The 20,971-nt window shown below is 44.0% G+C and overlaps 2 protein-coding genes across 2 annotated transcripts; one reads left to right on the top strand and one right to left on the bottom strand.

Annotated features, from left to right (window-relative positions):
* The first annotated feature begins 270 nt into the window (after window positions 1-270).
* On the top strand, window positions 271-13,873 carry ccdc80 (coiled-coil domain containing 80). The gene is made up of 10 exons (XM_079170850.1): window positions 271-1,446; window positions 1,646-1,843; window positions 2,592-3,064; window positions 3,480-3,818; window positions 5,026-5,182; window positions 7,532-7,668; window positions 8,662-8,813; window positions 9,605-9,708; window positions 11,769-11,852; window positions 12,952-13,873. Exons 1-10 carry the CDS (start codon window positions 753-755, stop codon window positions 13,260-13,262), a joined length of 2,649 nt encoding a protein of 882 aa, XP_079026976.1. The 5' UTR covers window positions 271-752; the 3' UTR covers window positions 13,263-13,873.
* Window positions 13,874-14,235: 362 nt separating this feature from the next.
* On the bottom strand, window positions 14,236-19,564 carry slc35a5 (solute carrier family 35 member A5). Its single transcript, XM_079170905.1, has 10 exons — window positions 19,513-19,564; window positions 18,460-18,616; window positions 18,188-18,286; window positions 17,960-18,093; window positions 17,555-17,622; window positions 16,931-17,119; window positions 16,609-16,809; window positions 16,393-16,520; window positions 15,576-15,844; window positions 14,236-15,119 (listed from the first exon to the last, which is right to left on the bottom strand). The coding sequence occupies exons 2-10, from the start codon at window positions 18,584-18,586 to the stop codon at window positions 15,051-15,053; spliced, it is 1,284 nt and encodes a 427-aa protein (XP_079027031.1). The 5' UTR covers window positions 18,587-18,616; window positions 19,513-19,564; the 3' UTR covers window positions 14,236-15,050.
* Window positions 19,565-20,971: the final 1,407 nt, after the last annotated feature.

Genomic DNA, 20,971 nt, shown 5'->3' on the forward strand with positions numbered 1-20,971 from the left:
GCGCGAGGGACACACACTTTATATTTCTAATGAAATGGGTGTTGCTGACTGAACTGGCAACCCACAGTCCCGGGGCAGGTCCTGCCATTGCGTCGCCAAGAGTCCGGAGGCTGGGGTTTGTGTTTGAACAGTTCTGGGAAAGCCTCCAACGCTCAGTTTTGCCAAGGAGAACCTGCGAGAGAGCACAAAGGCATTTTCCTGTGCAGACTCAGCGCAGTGTGCGCATTTCTTGCATTTTGTCGGTGGTTCCTCCTTCCTGATCCCAGATGATCGTCTCACAGTTTATTGGACATACACAATGCCCGAGGATTAATTGGATAAATTAACTTATTAGGGTGTATTTTTTGGAGATGTGAAGTGGTCTCAAAACTTTTCGCCGAAAGACTTTCATTCATTTTCTCTGAGGGCTGAGGAATTATTACACAGTTTTTGGATGTTTGTATAACAGATGAGCTTTAAACTCCGGATCTCCTGGGATTATACTTGTAAACGGAAGTGTTGCTGAGATGAAGTTCTGGATATAACTGTTTACGCGCTACAAACTCTCCTCTAACTCGCCTTTTCTGTCTCATGCCGAGCAGACGGTGAAGTGGATTTCCTCAGCAGAAGACATGCTCTGAAACACATCGCTGGCAGACTGTTATGTGCCGATCTGTATCTTGATCTGAAATTAATTGATTAACAACCTCAAATGCACTAAAATACGCGCCAGCAGGACCGCAGCTCCACCACTGGATCTTTATCTCGCCAGAATGCGGGGGGCTTTCGTTCTCACGTTAGCTCTGATTTATCTGCTGACTTTGACAAGTGAGGCCGACAAAGAGACTCAATTTAAGCGGGTGCAATTACACAGACGCTCCAGACTGGGACGTGCCCAGCATAGCGCAACCGACAAGGAGCGCCTCGTCGCACGTAGACGCCCTGGGTTCGGTTCCGCAATCTCCGTGCACTCTCCCAGGAAGGAGGAAGATGTGCAGGCGGACCAGGGTGTTCCGGTTTACACCAGGACAGGGTCTGTGCAGGGCAAGAGAGCACGAGGTCAGAGTTTTGGGCCAAGGAGAGGGGTGGCCGGACAGGTCGGCTTGCCCCTCCAGCCGAACATGCTGCAAGATGAGAGCACCACAGGAGCGAGAGCCAGGGTCACCCGGATGCCCAACAGCGCCGGGTCACCAAACCTGCTGGCCAGCTTCGCAGGGAAGAACCGCGTCCTGGTGATCTCGGCGCCGCATGATTCAGACGGCTACTACCGGCTGATGATGTCTCTCCTGAAATCAGATGTGTACTGCGAGCTCGCTGAGCGACATGTCCACCAGGTTGTCATGTTCCATCAGGAGGGAGAGATGGGTGGCAAGGTGAGGAGGATCACCACGGAGGGGAAGGTGATGGAGGAGCCGCTGGACACAGCACTCATCCCCAGACTCATGAGCTTCCTCAAATTGGAGAAAGGTGAGGAATGAGTGCAGGTCCCGAAGGAGGTGATGTGACTGTTAATATTTGTTGTAATTTCTCTTTCTTCAAAGCAACTTTCTCTACAGCCATGAACCAACCAAGCTGAGTTTACATGGAGCAGCATCACACTCTGCTCCTGACAGAATAGCTGAAACTGTTTGTATCCACATCTGATGAGTGCTGTGTTGCCCCGCAGGTAAGTTTGGGATGGTGCTGCTGAAGAAGACCCTGCAGGTGGAGGAGAGGTACCCGTACCCTGTGAGGCTGGAGGCCATGTACGAGGTGATCGACCAGTCGCCCATGAGGAAGCTGGAGAAGCTCAGACAGAAGGGCTTCGTCCAGAAGTGTAAAGCAGCAGGTGTGGAGGGCCAAGTGGAAGAGGGCACACTCGCAGGTGAGAGGGGGTTGAATTTGATTTGAGTCACAGTTTTTGTCATCATTAATTGCAATCTACTTAAAGGGTCAGTTCACACAAATGACAACAAAAAAAAAAATATATGTATATATATAATGTTCTCTCTCGAGGTATCTGTCCAAGCAGATTTGGGTTTCATACCAAATTTTGACTTCAGCATACAATGCATAAAATAGCGGTACATCTTCTCTTATTTGTGGTTCCCACAGCAAAGACAACGCACATTTATAAAATATGTTTCCAGTGTTTCCTTAACACTCAGCATAATCCACAGAACAACTGTTCTCTGTCTATTTCATCAGAAGAAAACTGTTTCCACTGTTTTTTGTAGATTGACCAGAGTTAGGGGGATGTTGTTCCTGGAAAGAAAGTTTGCTGTTGAAAGTGTTTGCGCAACCTCTGCATTGCTAGATATTACTCGAGGAGAAGTGAGAAAATCTTTTTTTGTGGAATGTGGGTGCAACCTTACCACTATATGCTGCCAAATCCTACAAACTGGGTCTTTAAGTCCACACTGACTAAGCATGTCATCGAGCAATACTTGAGTATTTAAATCATTGAAGTCAGTGATTGGAAATATTCACACTAGAATGCAATTTGAGTTGATTGAAGAAATGAAAGTGTGTTGAAGCAATCTACTTTCTCAAGGTACTTGCTCACAAAATAGGAAAATAACGGAGGAAAACCTTTCTATCTATTGTCTTCCTTTCTGTGTGTGGACCCATAGAGGCACCAGTAGGAAGAAAACCAGGGAAGAAGATCCCAAGAAAGCCCACAACAACAACCACAGCTGCCACCACCACCACAACAACTACACGGCCAACCACCACCACAACCACGACCCGGCCAACCACGCCAACCACCACCACAACCACGACCCGGCCCACCACTACTACTACCACAACCAAAGCAACAACAACCACTACCACCACCAGAAGAACCACCACAAAACGACCCACCACCACCCAGAGACCCACCAGAGCCCAAACCACAGCCCTGTGGCTCCCAGCCCCCAGAACAACAGCTGATCCTCACTACTACAACCGCAGAGAGAGGGAGAGGTACCCGGCTAAAACCACCCCGGCGGGAGAGAACCGCACCGACAAGGACAACAGAGATCCACACAGCCGCAAACTGGTACCTGCCACACATAAACCCTCCAAGATCAAACCCACCAAGAGGAAGAACGGGGGACAGAAGGTGAGGTAAAAGTGTGTGGTGTTCATCCGGTATATTATTGAGGCCTACTAATAACTTGTGGAAAGCACCACGACTGAAGAATAGCTTTGGGGATGTGTATGATTAGAAAGGTGAGCTAAAATAAGCACAATGGTCATCATGTTGAATCCTTTTAAAACTCCAAACGTCTTTGCTACTAAAATGTCACTTTGGGGTTTTTTATGCCGACTTGTCTTCATATTTTCAGCTTTGATATATAGATAATCGTGTAAATAAGTGAAAGAGTTTATGAGACGTGTGTGAGACACTGGGTCTTGAAACATTCTTGTGAACTGGATATAGGCCAAATAATTAATCAATTATTACGTATTATTCAACAAAGAAAGTGGACAATAACTCTTATTACTCAAATAACAACATATATTTATCCGTGCAGGTGTTGACGAATGAGTACGAGGACAGGTATGAAGCGGGCAAGCCAACCGTCAGTGATCCGGAGGAGACAGAAGCCTTCACCGACATCAGTCCCACCAAGAAGGTCAAGGGCAAGCACGAAAAGCACGACAAGAAGAAGAAAAAGAATGACAAGGCTGCCAAGAAAGCAGAGAGGAGAGGAGGAAAGGCAGGGAAGGTCGGAGGCAAGAAAAATGGAAAGAAGCCGTCTAAGTACCCAGAGAAAGAGGACTACCCCAAGCCCACTAAGAAGCCAACGCCCCCTCCAAAGGGATCTCTGGCCTCCTTCCTAGACTACTTTGAAAACAGGAGGCGGCTGCTGGTGAGAGCGAGACATAACTCACAGTTCATGCGAGGCTCACTCTCATCTGGCATATCTCCAGTGCTTTCATAATATCAGCACACAGATACATCACCATTGTTAAACTGCACTGGTCAACCAACTCCCTGTACATACACGTACCAGTTTTTAAAGGAATAGTTCGACACTTTGGGAAATACGCTGATCAACTCTTTCCCCGACAGTTAGATGTGAAGATAGATGGAAACCATTCGCAATTCTGTCTGTTCAATATAAGGCTAAAAAGCCAGCAACCTTAGCTTAGCTTAGCATAAAACCTGGAAACCATGGGAAACTATTCTGAAGACAGAGCTAGGCCAGGGTAGCCAGGCTTTACGCAAGGCTTAGATCACCGTCTGTAGAGTGGTATCAAATCTTCTCATTTATCTAACTCTCAGCAATAAAGCAAATTCACATCTTTTCCAAAAATATTGTCGAACTATTCCTTTAATGTACATTGAGTTCTCTACATCAGTAGTAGAAATTATTCTTGTTTGAGTACACCCAAATCACATGTGGTTAACATAAAATGTCTGATCACAATAAGAGAGAGTGAGCCAGACAAGTAAACGAGCTACTAAAAGCAGCAATCCAACAGAAATATCTGGTGAAACCATTGAACATCACAATCGTAAATTCTTGACAAAACTTTGTCTTTACTTCCACTGTGGACTCGTTTTTAGCCCAAATGAGTTGCGGAGAGGGAGGAGGAGATCTACAGTATTTTGCAACTCCAACTTCCAAAAACAAAGAATGCTTTGAGAGCCAAACATCTGGATTAGCAATCACTTGTTGATTAATCATTTTTTTACCGGACAACAAATAAACACCTCTGTGCTTTGGGGCTGCAAACCATTCCGTCGTTTCCCCTTTTTTATCTGCTATAGTGCCGTTGCTTTACAATCACACTGAAGTGGTTTGTAATATGAACAGACGTAAAGTATGTGCAGCAGCAATCTGACCGGCTGCACAGCTGTGTGCTAACAGACTGTGTGACTCTGTTTTGCAGCCAGTATAGATTCTTATCACAGCAGTGCTGCAGGCAGGCTGGGAAAATATGCCCTATCCTCAATGTAAACATCGCCTCTTCAGCACACTGTGTGCGTGCGTGCGTGGGTGGGTGGGTGCGTTTTTTTTTCTTCTTCATTGCATATACATGACACTATAACCTTCTCCCCCTTTCCTCCAGCTGATTACATCCCCCGGTGAGGAGAACACTATGTATGTTCAGCAGCGGGACGAGTACCTGGAGTCCGTGTGTGAAATGGCCATCAGGAAAGTCTCCATCATCACCATCTTTGGCTCCCTGACCAACTCCACCATGAAAATTGACCACTACCAGCTGGGTAAGAATCATCAGCACAGTTTCACTTCTGTCAACGGGGCACGGGAAGTAAAAAGAAAAAAACTTAAAAAGGTTAAGAAAGAGATGATTGGCAGTTCTCTCACCAGTGTTAACTCATCTGACCCTTCCGCCTGGTTGGGCAAATCGCATCCTCCGCTGGGCTGTCATTGGTCCTCTTGGTTTCTGAGTCATGCACCGACCCGGAACAACTGTTCATGAGAATCCGAAGTCTCTGTTTTCCACGTTTTAATCTTACAGAGACGACAGCTGTAGGTTGATGTTGTGAGCATTCAACTGCACTTTACTTTTACCCTGATGTCCTCTTCTCAGTCTGCAGAGATCTCACACATCCTGAACTGAAACTCTCAAAAAGTATCAAATATGTATACAAGACATACGCAGCATATTTAGCCTTTTTTTTTTCATAGGACTTGAATGACATGAATGAATACCCTGATAACATTTAGGAACTCCTAAATTTGGTAGATTCCTATTGTCTCCAACTATAGTACTTTACACAAACTACAACTCCGCCCCCTTCTAAATACAAAAATAAACAGAGCAGGTATTCTGTCATCCTGTTATTGTGTGAATGTTCTCGATACTAAGAGGGAGGCCAGGAGAGGCCGCGTCTGCTGTCCTGTCCTCCTTTTACCGAACGCCACACGATCTCTGCTCCAAGTGTAACATTCAGACTCTGCTGTACACAGTATTGTGTACTTCTCTGATAATAGACAGAGCTGTCTTCTGAGTCCTGTGATCTTAACCTCTGTGTTCTCTGTGCATGTCATCCAGTGGTAACAGTACTTTTATATTAATGTTACACTTTCATTGTATTTTTAGTGATGAGATAGGAGTGGGTGGGTCTTCCTGTATGAATTGAGATGACATCACACCAACACACACACTCATCTATTGTACTTATGACAGCTTTTTGTAAACCTCCCTTCTGTTAAGCAGCTCAGAGACACAAAACAACAAAACCCCAGCTGTTTCTAAGAAATGCGCTGTGTCGTCTCTGCTCTGCCGCTCCTCGTGTTTTGAGACATTTTAGAGCACGTCTCAAACTTCGAGGCTCGGGGTTTGTGCGTGTTAACTTCAGGACCCACTTTGTAAAACTTTATGAGTCCGTCACTCCGCATGACAACAAGGTTTTACCCAGATGGAATGCTGGAAAAAGTACCGCTGTGACGTCACCCGCCCCCACCCATGGTAGGACTCGGTTACACTTTTGTTCCACGTACATACCTGCCAGAGGGTCAGTGTGTGTGTGTGTGTGTGTGTGTGTGTGTGTGTGTGTGTGTGTGTGAGGATGTACTGTATACAAACAAGTGGCTCTTTCAGTGTTGCCCCTCCCTCAGTTTGAGGTGACCTCATAGGGTTTGAGTTTTAATTTGGTTGGTTGGTCGACAGCATGTGATGTGAGTTTGTTTGTTGTGTGTTTTTCTGTGTGTACAGTCTGTGTCTGCTGTCTGTAGCATGTGCTGGGGATTTCATGACTTGATTGCTCAAACACGTTATATGGCACAGAGTGGGTGAACCAGCCACCAAAAAACACCATTCTGCGGTCTCTGTGTGTTGTGCACATGTGCATGGAGGGAGCGGTGATTCAAGGCTTTTGCTTCTGTCTAAACAAACGCCAGCTACAGCAGATTTCAGACAATAACAGCTGCTCTTGTCCCTGATTCATTTTTCAAAGGAAACTCGTTTTGAGTTTAAGCAATGAGAAATAAATTGTACTCCTAATGTCTCAGAGCTGCACACTCACATTGTGTTTGTGTTATGTTATGGTTTATTTACTGGGAAAACGTATCATCACAATTATACTTACATTTTCCAGTCAGAAGTCCGACAGTTATGTGACTTTCTTACGTTTGTGTCAGAGATTTTATTCATCAGATGTGACAAAACGTCAGACGTTTATACATCTTATATATTCTTATGTTTATAGGTTTCACTGGTTTTAGTGAGTATGCTGCATATCACAAGTCTCTTCTACACAAGAAACATTGAAAACTAGAGACCATTTTGGATTGAGATCACACGATACACGAAGCAAAGTTGGACCTGAGGCGTAAAGTTAGGGGGACAATGGCCCCTTGCCCATTTCCTACACCCTACCCCCTTGCTCGGACTACACCTATCTTCAAACTTTACTAAATACTACGTATCTGTAAGTTATACATTTTTTATGACAAAATTTGTCCACAGACACAACCAGCTCACACAACCAGACTCACAGGGTTGAAAACATCACCAGCGTCGCTGTGGACCTTCACATACAATAGTGTGAATTAACAAACATAAGCTGTCTTACCGTCTCCACTGCTGTCCCTTTTTTTTTCTCCAGAACATGACAAGCCCATGAAGGGTCTTCGTCAGGAGGACTTGGTGAACCAGGATCTGATCACAGAGCTGAGGAATGAGTTTGGCATGACCCACGACGACTTCTACATGGTCCTCACCGACGCCGACATGAGAGTCAAGGCAAGACCTCGCTCTATACTCATGGGTCACAGTTTAAGAGGCTGGATCCTCTAAAGTCCTCGACAGAATATGTGGAGGTCTGTCCGATTTCAAAGGCTCCTCCATCTTTTGAATGAATTTGGGAGAACACAACTGGTGTATGCTCCCACAGCCTTCATTTCCTCTGCGGGACCTTTAAGAGCCACATCCTTTGAGGTATCCGTACCTTGAATGGGGACAGATTGAGAAGCATGATATTTAAAAAATCTAAACATTCCCTCTAAAGTTAGAGTACTTTCTTACTCGTTGTGGCACAGCTGTTGGTCTCCACTCTATGTTTACAGGTTCACCACCCTTCTTTCATCCTCTCTTTTCGACTTTGAAGATGGTTGAACCCGTTCTCGTACTGCCAACGTGCTGCCTTTACTAAAACACTGTTTTAATTCACACAACATGACATTTACCCCGCACCTGTGTGTGTGTGTTTGTGTGTGTGCATGCCAGGGTAAATCTACCGGGCTGTATTTGGACAGGTTCGTCAAAGGGGCCAGTGTTCACCTCTCTGCAGACAGAGACGGGGGAGTCTGTGAGCGTGCATGGATGTGGGTGTTGGTGTGAGACAGAAAGTGGCAGAGAGCGAGAGGAGAAAGGTGTGAAAACGTTAGAAGGAGCCGCGCAGAAGATTCAGCATATCCCGAGGAAGGTGTGAGAGTGTGCGTGCGGGCGTGTTAAATATTCATGCTGACGTTGTTTAGCATTTCATAAATGAAATGGGAGGCTGAGTTATGTTTTCGCCTTGTGCCGCTTCCCAGAAGTTGTTCTGAAGAATGTTTGTGATGTGGACAAGACCGCACCACATGTTCCAAAACTTCACCTCATCACTTCATTGTAAAACAGGTTAACCATTGTTTTCATATGCTTTGTGTCTTTTGCATATCGACTCATTTATCCTGCGGCTTCGCCACATTTTGGAACCAAGTATAACTGGTTTTTGTGTCAATGTTCTTTTGTCAGCAATCCTATGAGGTTCCCATCGCCATGAAGGCTGTATTGAACTACGTCGACACCTTCTCCTCCCGCATCCGAGAGATGGAGCAGCAGAAGAGAGACGGCGTTGTCTGCAAGAAAGAGGACAAGCCCAGATCGCTGGAGAACTTCCTCTCCAGGTAAAGTTGTTTTCTAAAGGTTTTAAAATACACCACATGGCCAAAAAGATATGGACACCCAAGCATTACACCCAATTAACCATGTCTTGATGGATCGGGCTTTTGTGGAGCATTCATGTTTGATGATTTCATTAAGCTCTTGCCACAAAGTGTGAAGTATACTATTATAGCACTAAGTTTTCACTTAGTTGCTACTTGCCCAAAACCTTAGGAAAAAAGCCCTTTAAGTATACAAAAGTATGGCCAAATATAGCATTTCTTTTCAAATGCATGAATACAACTACCAACCACCTGAGAGGCTATACTGTAAATAGATATGTCTTTATTGGAATTCGTAGATATTGTCTTAGTTTAAGTGTGTTGCTGAATTATTGGGTGGTCCCAAAAGGCTGTTTCCGCTTCCATCAAACAGCTGTTGTTTTGCTCAATAATCAGCTCGACCACAATTTATAGCGTTTATAAGCAGCATTTGGCGGATTGCGGCAGCCGGGTTTGTGTGTGTGTGCCACTGATATTAAAAGTACCTCAAGGCTGAATCACTGCAGTCACATGTTTTCCTAAAGCAGACAAGCTGTCTGTTGTTTCCATGGAGACCTGAATTTCGGCTTCAGATCACAGCGCCGAGATCTGGCAGGTTTTTGACCATAATTCAGGGTTGTCACTCTCTGGCAGTAATAGTATGGCAACACGTTGGTGTGTGAGCACAAACTCCTTTTGCATTTGCACAGAGCCTTTCACTGCTGCACCAACGTGCCACTTAAATCCCAGGCGGAAACTTTCTGTGATTGCAGGTTCCGCTGGAGACGTCGGCTGTTCATCATCTCCGCCCCCAACGACGAGGAGTGGGCCTATCAGCAGCAGCTCTACGCCCTGACCAGCCAGGCCTGCAACCTTGGTGAGTCACCCGAAATCAACCTGTCACTTCACTCCGAAACTAACTGTGACCGGTCAATTAACTCACTTTCCTGAGGTCTGGAAAGGGGGTGGAAGTACAAGCCTCAGAAAAACCTCTACAAATTATATTTGAAACGATGGCTAAATACACCGAGAGCTTAAAGGTTTTTTTTTGTGTAATTTAAACAAACTCATCCTTCAAAGTTACTTTAAAGTGGTGTCTGTTTCGCTCTTATTTTGACACTGTGGTGCCATTTTATGCCGTTAAAGTTCACATTCATTCTGTGCGGCCACTGCTGTGAGGACTTCCTCCTTTGGAGTTGTTTTCTGTCCTTTCTGTGTGTGCTCAGCAGGAGCAGCTCCGCTCATGCTGACTACTCTTTCTGTGCTCCGATCTATTTCCTGTTGCTGCCGCCAGAAGCAAACAAATAAAAAGAACTTTAACTGCCTACCTGGAAAGGAAATGTAAAATCTTTAATGACGGGATCATAGATTGAATCATCTTTGTGCTAATTCAAAACACATTCACCTGAACTTTAACCAGGCGTGTGTCCTGTCACTGCCTGCCAAAGTATTAGTGAGACCACTTATGAATATACATGTGAATATTAGTCACATGAAGAAGTTGATTACATGGGATGTTTCTGTTTACTGCAAGCCTGCAGGTATCACGAGCACCTGTGTGTGTTTGTGCGTGTGCACAGACGGGACGCCAGATGACAGAACTGGCAAAGGGCTGTTCTGTTCTGTTTGGGCGCTAACGAGCTCTTTTCCTTCCCTGACGATGGCCTTTTCAGCTTTGCCAGTTGGTCAACTTTTCCACAGTGACGTAAATGTTTGTACTGTATATTTCAAAAAAGAGACATTTGTCTAAACTTTGCAAATCTCAACAGCCTGACGTGTCTTTACCGATTTATGTAAGATTAATGTAAACTTGTAATGGGCCACAGTGAACTCCACTTCTCAGTAAAACCAAATAAATGCTGTCATCTGGAGTTTCTCCCCTGCTCGAGCCTCATGTTCCCGTCTTGTTTATAGGGATTCAAGGTTTCTGACAATTCCTCCCTGGCTCGTACTTCTTTCCCGAGCGCTTTCTCATAATGCTCAAGTCAGCAACATAGATTTATTTGCCACATTTATGCCTTTGACTTATGCACTTATCTGCCATTTGATACTAATGACGACAGTTCAGGAAGATATATCCACAGTTTAACTAGATTTTTCAGAGGGAGTGTGTAACATTTCGGGGGAATTATTAGCAGAAATGGAATATAATATTCATAACTATGTTTTAAAATCACCTGAAACTAAGAATCGGTGTGTTTTTAGCTTAGAAGGAGCTCTTTTTTTTAACGTTAGTTCTCCGAAACGTTGCTCCTAAAGTAGTGTTATTATGGTAAAGATGGCCTCTGAGCAAAACGAACAGCGTTACCATGGTTTTGCACTTGCCGGCCCACATTTTACAGTAAGTCTCTCATAAAATACACCGCAATAAAAAGCGATACCCGTTGGTGACGTCAGTATGTCTGCACACTGTTTTTCCATATGAGTGAATCAGGTGAAGCTTGTCTTGCTTATCAGCACACCCAGACCCCGGGGTCTGTGAGGACTTTTTTCCCATCGTGTGTTGCTCTTGGCTGGGATGGCACCCAGGGCTGTTCCCTCCCTCGCTGGCCCAGACAAAAGGCCCGTCCTGCTGACTGGGCTGGAGGCCTGAGAGGTTTGATCCTGGTATTCAGCACTTGGCTCTCACCAAGTAAAGCCTGTGTTCTCCTGTGTTTAATGTGAGGCTTTCTCGCTTCAGAGGAAAAAGCATTTTGGCAGGACTTTCCGGACCACCACGTTCTCCTCCCTTTACCTACAACCCAATGCTTAGAATGGTTTCAATAAAGGGGCAACCACAGTAAAATCAGCTTGTGTAAGCAGGAGGACTGGTGGATACAAAACAGTTGTTCAGCATATTACAGGCAGAATGTTCCTGTTTAAACTCTAACTTTCACTGCAACATATTCGCCTCTCTCTGATGTGTGTTGTCAATGTGGTTGTCGTTGCCTCACACAGGTCTGAGGCACATCGCCGTTCTGAAGTTGACCGGCACGGAGCTGTTGGATATGGGCGGAGTCTTGGAACTCTATCCTATCAATGGTAAGAGCTTTCTCATATAAACTAAAATGCAAAACCAGAATCAATGCGGCAACTTCAGTTCTGAAAAGTGAAGCCAATGCTGAAGAGCCTTAAACTTGCATTCTCTCCAATGTCCACCAGGGGGCGACTCCTCTGGTTGTATAGAAGTCTATGAGAAAATGACTACTTCTCTCTTGATTTATTCCCTCAGTAAACATTGTAAACATAAGTTTATGGTCTCAATCTCTAGTTTCAAGTCTTCTTCAATACAGCATGATGTTCATCGAGTAAATTATCGTCCATTCAGAGTCAAATAGACGAGGAAGCAGGGAATGCTTCAGGGCGTGGCTACGCTGTTATTGACAGGTTGCTTACCCTGTCATAGCGTGTTTCCAGTTTGTGAAAGTTACTTGTAACGTTTTTTGGTCGCCTAAAAATGTCTTATTCAGTGTTCGGTTGTGCTTAGCTCTACCCTCTCATGTCATCTGTGGTTACAAAAAAAACAAGATGACAACGGCCAAAATGCCGAACTCCAGGCTTCAGAACGTCCGTCCACAAACCAAAGGGTGACGTCAGGGTGACTTTGTTCACTTCTGATATACAGTCTGTTCTAGAATCCATGTCCATCCACAAGCACAGGCCAGTGTTTCAGTATCCCACTTCTCATCAGTAATACCATAAAATGGTTAAGAGACTAAGTTTAACAGTCCACTTAACTATTTCACCATGTCCCCAGAGGAACCTCAAAGGTTGTTATTTACAAACACGCTCTCCATACGACCTCACAGCTGTATATCCATGTGTGTTCCTGCCGTAGCAGGAGACTCAAAACAGGAAGTATGTCTTTCATTTCATATAACCTGGTATTTGTTGCTCAAGAGAACAAATCTCGTGAACAAACAAACTTTACAGGGAAAAAAGAAATGAGAGTCAAGCTTGTGCAAAACTAGAGCCAGCAGGTTCGGATTTCTGCTTTTGGCATTTGAGCTCAGCAATTGGAGATACAGTAAATATCAAACAAGCCTGCAAAGGAAAAACATGGCTGCACTGTGTCCTCTGTAAAACATAAGATATCTGTGTTGAATACATCTTTCCTAAGCTGAATCTCTGCTCCATCCAGGGAGTGCTACTGTGGAGCGTGAAGGGCTGTCAGCCAACCTGGTGAAGGACATAAGGAACTACTTCCAGATCAGCCAAGAATACTTCTCCATGCTGCTGGTGGGGAAGGACGGCAACGTGAAGTCCTGGTACCCTTCACCCATGTGGTCCATGGCCATCATCTATGACCTTATAGACTCTATGCAGCTACGCCGGCAGGAGATGGCCATCCAGCAGTCACTGGGTATGCGCTGCCCCGAGGACGAGTACGGTGGATATGGCTACCATCAGCACGGTTATCAGGACGGATACCACCAGGGCTACGGTTACTAACCCCTCCCTCTGCCTTGCAGCTGGCGCTCGGCACTGTCGGCCCTCTTCCTTTCACCCATAACTTTTTTTTTAATCTTTCCCTCCCATCCTCCACCAGGCAGTCGGCTCAGACGGAGTGACGTCCTTGAATGTTTTGTAGCACTTAGTGAAAGCCTCAAAACGGTTGCTTTCACCTATCCAGCTCTTTGATACTTATAGCATAGTCTGCTGAAAGGAAATGTAATTTGCAAGAGGCTTTGATCAGAGTCGGCTCGTCAATAAATGTGTAAATGAGCCTGGAGGTTCAGAGATCTGTTGTGGGCGTAGTTTTTGTTTTTTTGGGATTTTTCATTTCTGACTTCAAACAAGCGTTTTGCACGTTATTATATTATCTGTCTCAAGTCAAATTTACATTTTATCAGGACACAGCTTTTTATTTTGTAGATAATGGGCTAAAATAAGACATATATGTATTTATTGGACATCTATTGCATTTGAGGTGCAGTTATCGATTATTTTATGAAAAGAAGCTGTCACATTATTTCTCTTTTGTAAAGTTTCTGTTGCTATACAATGTTCTTATTTATACTCGATTGTGCTATATGACAAATAAACATTTGTTTACTACCAGTGATGGTCTTTGGATGGCTTGCTGGACAGTACCGTCAATGCTCAAAGTTTCAGTGTAGACTTCTGCATTACAAGGATTCTTAAAGCTACATCTCCTCCTAGTGGCCTACTGAGACGATGAAAGGGAACATTTGACTGTAGTACATAAAGTACAACCCGATTCTATATTAAAAAACATGCGCTGTAATACAGAAGAATGACAAATATATTTTTTAAAAAGGCTTTTAACCTCTTCAACCCTTCAGTAGGTCTATTTTCATCCACATTCTTTTCATCCTCCGCTTCCCTGCACCCTGTTTCCCCAATATGACTTCACCTTTGTCCTCGTCCTTTTTCAACACACGACACATTTTAATTGTCATCACAAAATTAAAGCAGTTTTATGGCACAAGAGAAATCTTAAAATATATTTCATGGCATTTCACAGTTGAACTACATCAATATTCTACCATATGACCAAAAAAAAGGTCAAGTGTTCAAGGCCAATTAAGAGAACCAAGAGCCACTTTGTTGTGCTTTCAGAAATTCAGGCATCCAAACTTGTGAATTCTGTAAATGCTCACAGCTCTGGTTCATGTTTAAGACAATACACTGAGTGAGCAGAACAATAGAAAGCCCTGTACACTGTAGTGGAAACATCAGTCCTGCTGTCTGGTAATGTGTGTCTGGAGTTATAGTTTGTGATTTTGTGCTGGAATGCGGTGCTGCGGTTTTTCACATTGTTTAAATATTGACCATAGATTGCCAACGACGCCGAAAACAAGCATAAAGCCTTATACAATCATAAAACTGTGTGAAGTACGGCTGCTGGTCGTTAAACCCGTCCATCACCAAATACAACAGGAATCATTAGAAGACATCAACTATCCGTAACAGAAGGCCTTAATGATCCCAAAGTGAGGATTGTTCACCGGCACATACGCTGATGTATTACTGGCGTTTCTTCGACTATGTCAACACAACAGCACTCCTAAATAGACAGGCACATTTTCAAAATATACACAATAGTCTTATTTATCCAAGAGTTCATCACACAATCCATTGTTTACCTGCAGACAGTCATTCAAATAAATGCTTTGACAGATGGAGTCGGCGTCCGTGAGGATGAGTCCGTACTGCAGCTTCGTATCAGCAGCAGTGAAGAAGAAGAAAACCTTCCGTCTTGTAAGAGAGCCGGCACTACAAAGACTCTTCCTCGGATTCACTGTCTGTGTTGGTCTTTGTCAGGAGCTCCAGCTCCTCGCCGTCCTGCGACAGAAAAACACAGAGAAAATGTAGAATGCATGCGGAGCGGTGGACAAACCTGCAGACAAGACATCTTAGAATCATCACCCAACGTTAACTTTTTAAGTGAATTTCCTCAAAAGTCCCGCTAACCCCAGGACAGTGTCCTCATGAGGCCCCCATAGAGATCGGTTCTGTTTAATAGCTTCCTCTTTCAAAATCCAATAGACTACAATGACCTAATGAGATTACGTGAGGTAATGCACCAGCGTGAGTCTGAATGCTGTTTACATAGCAGGGAATCAGGTTTCCTCCTGCACTGACGAAATCACATTATGGGGAAATGAGAGCCAACTTTCCTACAGAGAGCTCGGTATGTGCGTGGGAGGAGAGGAAGGGGCTTTTACATGTGGGTGAGGTGAAAAAGCGCGTGCACGTGACAAGTGAAGATTTGTGTGTTTTAAGCGGCGTGCTGCCTACCCCTCTGGACCTCTCAAACACCTCTCCGTTGATGACCCGCAGTTTTTCCTGCTGCAGGCTGTATTCCAAGTCCTTGGGCCGGCTGGCGTTGTAGATAAAGATGGCCAGCAGGACCGTGGGAGCCTGGAGGAAGAACTCCAGCGAGGGGCGGAAGTCGAAGAGGAAGAGGGAGAAGGCGGTAACCAGAACAGTGGTGATCTGGCCCGTCAACACGTGGAACATGTTGTCTCTGAATTTTAAGATGAAGGCCACAGATAAACCCAGGGCAGCTGAGGAGAACACAGGGAAGAGTGAGAGCTTTTCAGATGTGCACTTTAAGTATCTTATCTCAGTGTATACTCCTAGACAACTTAGTAAGCCATAATGATGTTCAGGGATTTGAACAACTCCGCAGCTTTTATTTGGAGACAGTTTTCTAGTCACTGTTCTTACAAACATAAACAACAGCATTGGTCATTTGCTCAAAACGATGTAGCGTGATTTTGTTACATCACTGCAAACAGTCTGACGTTGCTGGAAAGCGTCAGAACTATGGAGACGAGGGTTTGTGCTCTCTCTCTCCTAACAGCCATCAAAGTTGGTTTATTGGGACGATAAACACAATTTTTCAATATTCCTAATCATGATTAGGCACATGCGTTTATCTTTTACTGGCTGAGAGTTAGATGTCCAAAGGTTTAAAGAAAAAAAAAAAGACCCACCTTCCAGCACACTGATTATTGACTAAACGGACCACAGGGGCCATCAGATCAGAAAACATATCAGAAGAGTGAGTTATTAGGCACGAGGACGTGTTACTGAGCCTTTGTTCACTCACCAGTGACCAGCACCAGACACAGGGAGTAGACATTATGTCCATGGAGGAGGCCACAGTGCTCGGTGAGGCCTCGTGCCTCACTGCCGAGCCCAAGAGTCAGACCATTGAACACCACACCAAAGGCATACCTGCAAAACCATGAAGCAAAGGACTTGAGCACTGAATCTAACTATGCGTCTTCTGCCTTATTGTGTTCTACATAATGTCGCTTCTCACAGTTTACTGTTCTGGATGAAGATGCTCTCAGTGAGCTGGTCTCCTTCTTTGAGGATCTTCTCATTGTAGATGTTGGCCATGGCGGAGATGAAGCACTGGAGGAGGAGCAGGATGTGACCCACACCCAGAGAGCGAAGCTTCTCCACCACGCTGTCCCTCCAGGCCTGCCCGGGCAGGGACGACACCCACGATTTACTGGCACTGTGGGGGGGAGAACAGATGTGAACAAGGGGAATCAAAACATCATAGAGCCAGACATTAACTCTCATTGAATTATGAATACTGATGTTGGCACCAGGTCACGACAACAAAGAAAGTTGACCTGCTGTTCCTCATCTGCTCCAGCAGCTGTGTGTAGAGAAGGCAGGAGTTGGAGGGGGTGGAGAGCGGGTTTGAGTGGAGACCCGGCAGAGCGATGGAGTTTTGGCTGCTCCCTGATCCCGTCGTCAAAGAAACAATGGACAGGAAGAGGATAAATAACGATGCCCACTGAACCCAGGACAGGCGCCTCCTAAAGGAAAAGGTGAGAAACTAAAACTTTAGTTTCATTTGTGGTTGACAAGAAGCTGTGTTTAGTGTCAAGATCTTTCCAAAAGTATCAAATATGTAGAATTACATTGTGATGTGTACAATATGATGCACGCAATGAGTCATTTGTGTCTCAATAAAATGTTACAATGCATTCATTGACATTGTTCTACTGTGTATACATTTAACTTTTAAGCTACTGAAAGAACATTTTCAGCAGCTATTTTTCCTTTTAAATATTTGGTTAAATAGAAGAAGTATCTTCTAAACAAGCCTGAAGAAAAAGGGGGGGGGGGGATTGACAAAACAACCGCATTTCAACAGGGAATGTATCAGCTGATGCCCTCTCATCAGTCAAACATACACACTATCATACTGAAGAACAAAACATTACAGGGTGGTCAATTGAGCCACTTACTTCAGAACAAGTCTGAAGAGTACAGCCGTGGTCAGGATGACAAAGTTGGAGAACAACACTGCCATGGCCTGGGGACAAGAGGAGGAACAGCTGGTTTAGAGACAAAACAGCAGAGTGATAGCCAAACGTAATAACCAAACACCAAGTCTTTGTACAGGACATTTAGGAAAAGCTGGTGTGATATGAAAGGGTTAAATCTACATTGAGATTATGTTATATCACAGAAGTTAAAAGAGGTTTGCAAAGAGTTACCAATAAGCTGTGGTTTGCATGTTAATGATGATTAAATAACTGGAATTAATGCACCAGAATTGTCTCCAGAAGCCCGGATGTAAAGCCAACACACACACACAATGTTTCCCTCAGGTAGTGGTCATGTGAATAGATATTGAAGTGTTAACTAACAGGCTGCAGGTAAGTCATCACATAGAAGATGATGAGGTTGTCTAGGAAGTAGAGGAAAGCAGGGACAGCCCACTTCAGGGAATTGAGGAAGGAGGAGCTGGAGGAAAAGCCAAGATCTCTGCATGATCGACCCTCTGAAGAGACAGAGAAAAAGAGCAAATGAATATACCATCACACACCCACACACACACACACACACACACACACAGCTGGGACTTTAATGTGTACCTTTGACTATGACCCTAACTGACATGGCCAGACAGAAGAGCAGTTTGAGTAACTCAGCAAGTAGATTGACGGATGCAGGGAGGAAGTCATACTTGCTCTCTGCAAATTGACCACAAACAAAGAGAGACCGTCAACAAATGTCACATTAAAACACATTAAAACCGTTTCATAACATGCTATTCAAGCGCGTGCTGGCTAGAAGACAAGCGTATCACGCCACACAGTGACATCACATCTCTGTGGGAAAACAAAGAGTAACGTCCGTCGGTCACCGGCATTGGCAGAGAATTTGAGCAGCAGGATGCGACCGGTCCCCAGAGTTACGAAGCCCAGGCCGAGGGCCAGAGTGTAGGCCGAGGAGCGGGAGCACAGCCTGGTGCAGGATTGGCAGCGCACCATGGCTCGGACCGGATCTGAATGCAGTCAAACCTGTTCAAACACAAACACAGAGACACACAGTGCTCGTATCAAACTGGTGCCCGGTATCTTGGTAGTCTTAGTTTCAGAATCCTCATTACAATAGAAAAATGGGATGGATATAGGTTTATAAGCTGTTTAATCAGGGACTATTACTGACTCTTCCTCTCTATCCATCAGAAAACACCACAGATTACACTCAGTTACCAGTTTATTTGGTACAGCAGCCCTGCTATAAATCATCCCTCCATGAAGCTTATAATGTGCAGATGAAACAGTGTTAATTCAACTTTATAAACTCTATGTGCTGCTGCTCTGTTCTGGTCTGGTCTGACTCCGTCTGGGCTTTTAGGAACCATCTTCTGATGGAGGATCAGCCATGAACAACAGCAGCAACACATCAGTTACAGCAGAGCCCTTTGTTAAGGTCTGCATTATATTTAATACAGTTACTGTACACACAAAGCTCAACTGCTCCCAGCTGAAGAGGAAGATGGCAAGGCCAGACTATTTAGACACTTAAAAAACTATTTCCAGTCCAAGGTTTTTCTGCATCGTTGATTCAATATATTCTGGAGTTTGGACTGTTAGTCAGACAAAACAAACACGTTTGAACACGTCGACCTGGGCTCTGAGAAGTTGCGTTGGGTATTTAAAGGTATAATACAAAATAATTGCAAGCCAGCGACGTAAGTGAGTCTTGCTCACACATTGAACTGAACCAATACGTGTGAAGAGCTAGCATCCTCTTCACAACAACCGTCGTGTTTCTGGAAACAAACACCTTCAAGAAAAGCAACACGCGTTTTCTTTTAAACGTTCTTTCGTGTATTTTTCTGAGGAAAATCGTCAATAACGTCAATATCGTCAATAATGTGAAAAAGAAACCAGTCGTAGGTGCTACTTACTTGTTATTCCTCTTTCTTCCTAGACATAGCTGCACTATTGCTCTTCCTGGTTGATCCGCGCATGCGTGCTGGCACACCGTGTTGACGTCATACTGTACGCACCGAGTGAGCCAGATGTGCGCGCACTATCTGATTGTCCCATCTTCAGGAGGTCTGTTGCTGTATACTTTTATGTAGTACCACAATGATATACTGATGTATACAAGGCGGAATACTTTGTGGTGGTCCAGAAAGGGGAAAGTACAACTACAACATACAAAACCACTGGTTGAAGAAGTATTCAGATCTTTGTAGCAATACTACAATGCAAAGAATGTACAAGTCAAAGTTTTACTGAAATAAAAGTCCAAAAGTATTAGCATCAAAGCATACTTAAAGTACTAAAAATAAATGCACAGTGGCTTATTTAAGAATATTACTGAATTATAATTAATGATGCATTATCATCACATAATGTGTGTTTTGCAAAGGTGGGGCTAATTGTAATAACTTTATATACTGCTGGGTAACTTAATATATTATAATACATAACAATTGAATTGTTGATTTATTTTGTATTAGTAGAACTACAACATTGGCTTTCAAAATTTGGTAGAGTAGAAGTATAATTCTGCATAAAATGGAAATAACCAAGTATACCTAATACGTATATAGGCCTATTTGAGAGCAGTACTTGAGTAAATGTACTTGTAACTATAATATACTCAGTATACAAAATATTGTACTTTTCACTCCACTATATTCGTCTGACAGCTGTGGTTGTGCAAATATCTTCAAAACACATGATGAACTGATAAATGCATTGCATCATGAAGTAGTCAAAATTGTCTCCACATTGTCTAACATTACAACACAGCTTTAATTAAACAGTGACTTCTCCCAGACGGCGGGCTTTTTCCACACCCTGCAGCAATTAGTCTGGCACTATAGCACCATGCTACATCACAGCTGGGTGTGGTCACATACTGATCACTGAGCACGTACCCTGCTCTGATGTTCAGCGGGTTCAGAGGTCCAAGAGACTTTTGACTTTCGACCCACAGAAGACAGTACAGCTGTGTTTTTACTCCTGTCAAAATCAAGGGTGGAGGTAATGCGTCTTTATTAATAATCTGACTCCATAACAAGAATTGCAATAATTAAGATGAGAGGTGATACATCAGTGTTCTAAGGACTTTTACAGGAGAGGTGCTCTTAACATTAGAAATAGTTCTGAATGAAAAAAGTTAAGCAATTAACTTACAACAGTTTCGATAGAATGATGAAATGATGAACGCTGAGATGTTTATATTACATTTAAGAATTTGTCTTCTACATAAGGTTTGTCATTGGTTTGTCTCCACCTGTCACACGTACAGTTTCTTGAATTATGGCGTGTTTTTCGCGAGATGATTTCCTGGGACATTTTGAGGTTGGAGAAGCGTTCACTGTTGTTGACATCGTTGTGCTTTTCTGGAGA

This window comes from Pholis gunnellus (genome assembly GCF_910591455.1).
Source record: "Pholis gunnellus genome assembly, chromosome: 12".
In the NCBI taxonomy this organism is placed as follows: Eukaryota; Metazoa; Chordata; class Actinopteri; order Perciformes; family Pholidae; genus Pholis; species Pholis gunnellus.

Bases quoted from the DNA above. Each gene is read 5' to 3' on its own strand.
- ccdc80 (XM_079170850.1), top strand. From the start codon at position 753: ATGCGGGGGGCTTTCGTTCTCACGTTAGCTCTGATTTATCTGCTGACT. The intron at 5,183-7,531 runs GTAAGAATCATC...TTTTTTCTCCAG, and splicing joins AATTGACCACTACCAGCTGG to AACATGACAAGCCCATGAAG. The intron at 11,853-12,951 runs GTAAGAGCTTTC...TGCTCCATCCAG, and splicing joins GGAACTCTATCCTATCAATG to GGAGTGCTACTGTGGAGCGT.
- slc35a5 (XM_079170905.1), bottom strand. From the start codon at position 18,586: ATGGTGCGCTGCCAATCCTGCACCAGGCTGTGCTCCCGCTCCTCGGCC. The intron at 17,120-17,554 runs GTAAGTGGCTCA...CTTTTCCTTTAG, and splicing joins CTCTTCAGACTTGTTCTGAA to GAGGCGCCTGTCCTGGGTTC. The intron at 16,810-16,930 runs GTCAACTTTCTT...TCCCCCCCACAG, and splicing joins GAGCAGATGAGGAACAGCAG to TGCCAGTAAATCGTGGGTGT.